This window comes from Zea mays, chromosome 7 (assembly GCF_902167145.1).
Source record: "Zea mays cultivar B73 chromosome 7, Zm-B73-REFERENCE-NAM-5.0, whole genome shotgun sequence".
Lineage (NCBI taxonomy): Eukaryota > Viridiplantae > Streptophyta > Magnoliopsida > Poales > Poaceae > Zea > Zea mays.
The window spans coordinates 130835421-130843634 of record NC_050102.1 but is presented as its reverse complement, the minus strand read 5'-3'; the positions used below and the strand labels follow the sequence as shown (position 1 = coordinate 130843634).

The 8214-nt window shown below is 45.0% G+C and overlaps 1 protein-coding gene across 1 annotated transcript; it reads right to left on the bottom strand.

Moving 5' to 3' along the window:
• Positions 1 to 235: 235 nt before the first annotated feature.
• On the bottom strand, positions 236 to 1505 carry LOC100281267 (uncharacterized). The gene has a single exon (NM_001154186.2). The coding sequence runs from the start codon at positions 1363 to 1365 to the stop codon at positions 637 to 639; it is 729 nt and encodes a 242-aa protein (NP_001147658.1). The 5' UTR covers positions 1366 to 1505; the 3' UTR covers positions 236 to 636.
• Positions 1506 to 8214: the final 6709 nt, after the last annotated feature.

Below are 8214 nucleotides of genomic sequence, written 5' to 3'. Positions count from 1 at the left end.
TTGTCTTGTCGGCCAAATTTGCCAGTCGCTCGCGTCGCATGCACCAACCAAGGAGAGAAAGGACATCTGCTTCTTGCCCTTGGGTGGGCGCATGCGAACGAAATTTAAGGATCACGTTCACATCACGCACCCTGTAGACTGTGGTGTGCCGCGAAAGCTAACGTGTGTCGTGCGAAGAGAGAGAGAGAGAGAGAGATGAAGAAACACTGCATGGATATATAGAGAGAGAGAGAGATAAAAAAGGGGTAGTACAATGTAAATGTACAGCCTACGTAGGGTAGACCAGCACGTACACGTACTCATCGATCACGCGCATGCACGGGCTGCGACTCCAACAAAAAATTGGAGCAGCCACGTCGTATGCCGTATGCGGCTACAGCAGGCAATAAATGTATCAAGGATCCTACGTCTTTACACAGGCATGCGATCATGCGCTAGCTAGTTCACGATGCAGTGCACACACACACAGACAACGCTACAAGAGCATCGGCAGAGAGGCCGGCCGTACGTCGTCGTCGTCCCGTCGAGACGCCAACAACGGAGAGCGCTGGCCGGCCGGCCGGCCGAAGCGCTAGCATAGCTCGATGGTAACGATCGACCGGCACGCGCGCGCGTTCGTCTGTCGCGCGCGTCGCGTTACATGTCGCCGTGGGGCAGCGCGTACTGCCACGGCGCGTGGAAGGCCGGGTAGGCGGCGGCGCCGAGCGCGGCGGCGCGGTGGGCGGCGCGCTCCAGGGACTGCACCTGGGACTTGAGGAACTTGACGTAGTGGATGGCCTCGTCCAGCATGGACGCCGTGTCCATCTTGGTGCCGCCCGGGACGAGGCGCTGCAGGGTGCGGATGCGCTCGCTGATGCGCTCCCGCCGCAGCCGCGCCGCCACGCTCTGCGGGTCCTTGGAGATGCGCACGTTGCGCCGCTTCGGGGGACGCACCGCCTCCGGGTCGATCTCCACCGGCTGCAGCGCGGCGATGTGGAAGATCGCCTCCCGCATCGCGTCCGCCGACGTCGGCGACGTCGACCCCGCGTGCGCCGCCGCCGCGCCGCCGCAGTCGCCGCCCGGCGGGGACAGCACGTAGTCCTGGAGGTGCTCGAGGCCGGTAGCGGTGGCGCCGTACACGGCCGCCGCCGGCGTGTACTGCTCTGGGTACCCGGTGGTGGTGGTCGTCGTCGTCGCCGACATGTGTGGCGGAGGCGACAAGCTGTGACCTGCATGATGGGTTTGCATCGGGGATATCGGCGGCGAGACAGGCGCCATCGTCGGAAACTGATGGCCGTCGAGCGCAGTTAGCTGCTCCAGCTGGAGCATCGTGGTCATCAGCTCAAGCTGCGCTTCCGGGCTGTAATTCAGCAGGTCAAACTCCATCGGTTGTGGTGTTGATTGAGCTAGCCGGTTCTAGCTATGCGTGAGGAAGGCTGAGGAGCTCGATCGACCCCTCGGGGAGCAGCTGAAGCTAGTGGCTACTATTTCAGGAAGGTGTGTGGAGGTTTTGCGAGCGCTCCGATGAGTGTTGCAAGTGAAGAGGCCTATTTATAAACAAGACCGCTACCGGTTCTGGGGTCGTTGCATTCTTGGCAGTGGACTGAGCGACGCTGTTTCCTCTTAGCATCAATTAGGAGCACTGCCAATTTATTTTCTCCCTCTCCTTTTTTATTAATTAAAACAAATCCCCCTCTGTTCTTTTGCCCTTTCTGCTCCTTCCTGGAACTACACCACGCTGAAGACATCCCAGAAAAACTTTCGCATTCTTTATTTCTCGCGAAAATGACATCTTGAAAGATGCCTCTGACGGAACGCAGACCAGCCGATTTTGCAACATATATCCCCATATCTGAAACTGTAAGAATGCCGACTACACTAAACTCTTATTCTTCCAGTCTCAAAATAAATACTTGTCTCACCTCTCAAAAAATCATTTTTCCAAACTAGACTAAATTTATATAAAAACGTACTAATATTTATTTATAGATAATAAACGAGTTTGAAGTATACTTTTATAGTATTCTTATTTAAAGACACAAATAGCGATACTATTTTTTATGTTTTCAGTTATGCTTCAAAAAATACTTTCTTGACAAGCGGGGTGTATATTTACTTTAGGATGGAGCAAGTAACATGCTACCTTTGATGAGGAAAAAAAAACAGTCCTAAACAACCTGTTTTTTTATTGACATTTGTTGAGGCGTCACAGTCAACCTGATACTCAAGACATGTATCCTCCTCGTTTCTATAGAGCGGCAGCGGCGATCGATGAACGTTCGCCGTTTGTAGGATGGGTTGACACACGAAGCTGGTTTTGGCAATGGCTTTTCATATGTTACGATCTACGTACTGGGTGGAACTTATTGTTGGCGTCAGAAAGGAGAGCGAAGGGGCAGAGGTTGCTTGTCCGAGTAGGATCGGGGCTCTGATTATGCTATATGCACTGAATCACCTAGGCTTTCTTCCCCCTGTATATACTACGGTACATGTTTAGAGCACATAGCGTCTTTGATGCAAACAAGTGATTCATAAGACTCAAAGATTTAGGATATGTAAGGTTGACACAACACTCTTCATTAAAAATATTGGAAATGATTTGTTTGTATGCCAAGTCTACATTAATGGTACATTTTTGGATCCACAAATCAATAATTTTATGAAGAATTTGAAAAAATGATGACCCATGAGTTTGAAATATCAATGTTTGGTGAGCTAAGTTACTTCTTTGGACTTTAAATCAAGCAAATGAAGGATGGCACATATGTAAGTCAAGCAAAGTATATATGTCAAGGACATGTCAAAGAAATTCAGAATGAATAAAGCAAAACCATAACACACACCTACATGCAAGAATAGTCATTTGGGCTTTGATACATGTGGTGATGTGGTAGATCTTGGTCAATGATTGGAAGTATACTCTATTGACCACATCAAGGCTAGATGTGATGTTTAGTGTATGCATGTGTGCAAGATTTTAAGCCTCACCTAGAAAAATCCATTTAAAAGCAACAAATAGAACATTGAGGTACTTGAAGCATACACTAAATGTTGGATGTTGGTATACTAAGGGGTCAAAATTTGAATTGGTCGGATATTCATACTACGATTATGCGAGATAAAAAGAGCAACTCAGGCACATGCCAATTACTTTGAAAGTCACTTATGTATTGGTCATCAAAGAAACAAAATTTGGTTGCACTATCAATGACCAAAGTGGAGTTATGCACAATTATTATGTATGAAAGTAATGTTTCTAGATTATGGGGTAAAGCTAACACAAGTGTCATTTCTATGTGACAATGAGGGTGCAATCAATATAGCCCCCAACCTAGCTCAACACTCAAAAACAAATCATATTGATCTTTACCATCACTTCATAAGAGATTATCAAGTCAAAGAGGATATTACCATTGAGAGTGTGAGCACCAAAGACCAACATGTCAATATATATACCAAGCCACTTGATGAAACTCAATTTTACAAACTAAGATATAAATTGAACATTCTTGACTTCTCCAACATGAGTGGATTGCACATCATATAAATGGCACGACTACCCTTCGACAAATAAAAGTAAAATTAATTGTTCATATGCATACATACCTTACTAGCATGTGGTTAGTGCATATAGACATACCTATAGATAAGTCATTCATTGTGTAAACAAAATAAAACTAAAAGTTAATATCTTATCACTATCGTATCTATGCTTGTTCGTTCCTAGCGACTAGAGATGGCAGTGGGTACCCGCTACCCGAAACCCAGTGGGTTTTTGCTCTATTAGGGTATGAGTTTGGGTCAATTTCTCTACCCATGGGTTTGTTAATGGGTTCAAATGGAAACCCAACGGGTACGTGGGCATGAGTTTGTTCTTCCACTACCCATACCCGCAAACCCGTGGGTTTTTAAAACCCGCCTTAAAATCAATATTCCTTATAAATATGTCTCATAATATTATTAATTGAATATGTTCTAATTGAAATAAACTTCATGTAACAAATTTTAGGCTAAAATTAGTTATCACTTGTTCCTTTTATGCTAGCTTATTAATGTATTGATTATCATTTACATGATGAATTATTTTTTATATTGATGTTAGTGGGTATGGGAAACCCGTTGGGTACCCGAAACCCGCATGGGTATGGGTTTGGGCAAAATTTTATACCCGTCATGGGTATGAGTTTTTTAGCGGGCGTATTTTTTCTTCGTGGGTATGGGTTTGGGCAAGTAATACCCAGCGGGTTTTTACCCATTGCCATCTCTACTAGCGACAATATATGACTTGTTCATGAGTAAGCAAACCTGGCGTTTAGTCTCTGTGTATAACTCAAATTCGACGATATAACCACTACATGAATTTACTTAATTCCCGTCGGCCTGAAACCGACGGGAATAAGCAATAAACCGACGGGAATAAGTAATTCCCGTCGGTTTCAGGCCGACAGGCGTCCCTTGTCGGGGATAAGGTTATCCCCGTCGGCGGCTGACGGGAATAATTAATCCCCGTCGGCTAGAAAACGACCGACGGGAATTAAGGCTAACTCCCGTCGGTTCCCCAGGCCGACGGGAGTTATTAATTAATTCCCGTCGGTTCCCCAGGCCGACGGGAGTTATTAATTAATTCCCGTCGGTTCCCCAGGCCGACGGGAGTTATTAATTAATTCTCGTCGGCCCTACGTGGCCGACGGGAATTAACTGGGCCGACGGGAGTTAGTAGTTAATTCCCGTCGGTTCGACCATAGCCGACGGGAATTACCCTATACTGCTACAAAAACAGCACTAAATTATGTCACTATTTCTGCACACAAACATATATCAAACATAACATAAATCACATATAACAGCCACATTACAAACACATGTAGAGATACGACATGCACAAACACATGCATGTAGACATAAACACATGCATTTATAATTAAAACATCCACCAACGTGTACGACATAGTATTCAAACTTAACATTCACCAACATCAAACAAGGAGTACGACATAGTATTGAAACATAACATCCACCAACGAGTACGACATTTCAAACATAAGTTTAAGTGTTTAGAGATAACCACCACTTGGGTGGTTAGAGCTTTGACCGCTGCCGCCTTCACCACCAGGAGGAGGGAACGCGAAGAGCGAGTCAACAAATCCAGTCCCTACTGCTGGATCAGACCCACTGCCACCCGCTTCAGGCGTAACCTATGCAAGTTAGCAAATATCAACACGTTAAATGAAAATATCAAAAAGTATACAAGTGTATAAATTAATGGAGAGTTATCAAACGTACCCTATCTCCAGGTGCAGGTATATGTGTCGGAGGGGTGGTGAACTGTGGTGGTGGAACTGGTGTGTTTGCAAATTGGCTCCATTGTGGTGGCGGTGGAAAATTTGATGTCATGCCCTGTTGCTGCATTAACTGTTAAACACATATGTGTTACTACTGAAGATGTTGTATTGAAATATAATAATTTAGAGTTCGGATTATGTGTACTCACTTGATACATCGCTTGGTTGTGTGCATTGCAAGCCTCCATAAATTCGCGTTGTTGTCTCATCTCTTCACGCATCCTCATAATCTCCAACTCCTGCTCGTTCGGTCGACGAGAGCATGAGCTACGGGAAGATGAACCCGTCCTCTGAGATCTCACCGACGACGAGTCAATGAATCCGTCGAAGAGTGCGTATCTATAAGTGATTCAAAAGTGATTACTACATAATCAATTTAGTGTCAACCATATAATTTCATAAGTTAGAGCTTACCGTCCATGCGCTTTGCCACCACCACTTGCGTACACCACCGAGGGATCCATCGGTTCATGGCGCCAGTCGAAGTCAGGGCCATGGCGACGAACCATCTCCTCCCCATATGCCGCCTATACATCATTCACAACCTTACAAATGCAGGAATTTATATACTTTAAACGTTTGAACTTTTGAGCCAAAACTCACCAAGCGATCCGTGGTTGTCTGGCTGCAGAGCTGGTCAGGGTTGTTCGGGTCTGGTCCTTTGTGGCCCTCCTGGTAGACCTCAATGTCACTAGGCTTTTGGCCACTCGTAGCTTCCTGTATAAACAAAAAACATTCATAAGCAATCGTATTATTTGTTGATCGACATAGAAAGATGAAACTTACCATTCTTTTAGCTTTTCGTATCATGTCGTCACCGCCAAACTTGTGGTTAGGATTGGTTCCTCGACATTGTCTGTGATGCACTGACGCTTTCTGGAAGCCTTCGGAAGCCCAATATCGACACCAAGCATAGTACGCATCAGGCACGGGCGCCATCCATGGAACCATCACCTGCACACACACAATGTTACATATTATATCAATCACAACAATAAATATAAAGGGTAAAACAAATTGAATACTAACCTCACGATATTGATCCTCAGTCAAATATATATTTGAGGACCCTTCCTTTTTATTCAAGGGGCCTGCTTCTTCTGGATGCTTTTGAAAATACAGGTTTGTAGCCTGAATTCTCGCATAGTATATGGCATCCTTCACCAGCTTCTTTGCATTGTTTTGCAAGACACGTTCAGCGTGTCCCATGTAATCCTCTCCGTCAGGCAACCGATATCGAAGCTACAACATAAAGAATACAAATGGTATAAGTCATAGATTTACAATATTAAGAAACATAACAAAAATAATAAAGAATTCATACCCAAAAGTCATTACGCACAAGTCCCTGTCTGTCGGTGTGGTTTCGTTCCTTTTTAAACTTGTACTCATCCCAGGTACTGACGAGCACCTCATCCTCGGTATCACCGTTTGACACCTTCACTATACCAGGGTAGTGAAGGCGGCAAAGAGAACCCAACATAAGGTTAACCTGAGTGTGGTGTCCCTTGCCGTCAAAGGACAGGTCCTCCCAGTTCCTGCATTACACAAAAAACATTAACAATACACATAATAGTTATATTAGATAAGTTAATATATTACACTCACCGATCTCCATGTGGCATGATTAAAGTCCTATCAGCCTCTCGCTCTATCGCGTGACGAGGCTTTACTGAGTGGCTTTTTCTTGAGCGACGTGTGCGTGTCGCTGAAGAGCCTCCCGAGCCATCATCCATCGGGTTGTCAGCCGGTTCGCCCTGTTGGCCCCACTGGTCCCACGCCTGTTGCTGCTCTCTCTGGTGGTCCCACTGGTCCCATGGCTGGTGATGCTGTGTGGCCTGGTCCCATGTCACGTGCTCCACCTCCTCATTGAGCTCCACCTCCTCATTGTGCTGCTCAGCCTCATTGTGTTGCTCCTCCTCAATGTGCTGCTCCTCAGTGTGCTGCTCATCCTGGTACATACAACTCAAGATTTATTTGTAAATATGTAAACAAATTTATTTGTACAAGATATGTTACCTCATCTCCATGTACCGCGCTCAATAGCTCTCGACGTCTGCTGCTGCTCGAAGAACTGCCCTGAAAAAGGCCCAGGCCCTTGAACAACCCCTTCACTGACTTCTTTGATTTTGGCGGCATCCTGCATAAAAAATAAGAAATTATTCATTAGTGCATCAAAATGACATAATACTTAAAATATAAACAAATGAAATAACAAAACAACTTTACTTGTTAAATATCATCAAAATCAGGATCTATTTGTTCTCTTCTATGCAGAGGTCGCCATGTAACTTTTCTCCTAACAGGTTGTCTTCTCCGTCTCTCGGGAAAAGTTAAGTCGTTAACGTCTGCAACTAGTGAATCTAATGCCGGTGCAGGATCAATATGAAAACTAGTTGGCAACTCTTCTTCTTGAAACACCTCATCAACCTGCTCAAGGTGACCAATTTGATATTCGTCCTCACCAGGAGTGTATAGGCGTTCGCGGGGATTTACATTGTACACAACCCTCCATTTAGACAACTTTTTGCATGGATATGTCGAGAAATAAACTTGGTCTGCTTGATGGGCAAGGATATACATGTCGTGTCCTTGAAGCAATTTCTCAGGTTGGATCTGTGTCATCCCAAATTCGGTCCTATAATACTTCGGGTCATACCATTTACACTCAAAGAAAACTAGCGCTAAAGGCTTATTTCCAGCAAATGTAATCTCGATTATATTTTTGATTTTCCCGTAATAGCAGGCTTCGTGTCCTTCCATGTCGGTTGCCCTAGTAATGACTCCACTATTTTGAGTGGCGGCCATAGGATGACTTGATTCGAAAATGCTTGACCGAAAGCGATATCCATTGATGTCGTAACGTCCATAGCTTTTGGCAGTTACGCTTCCA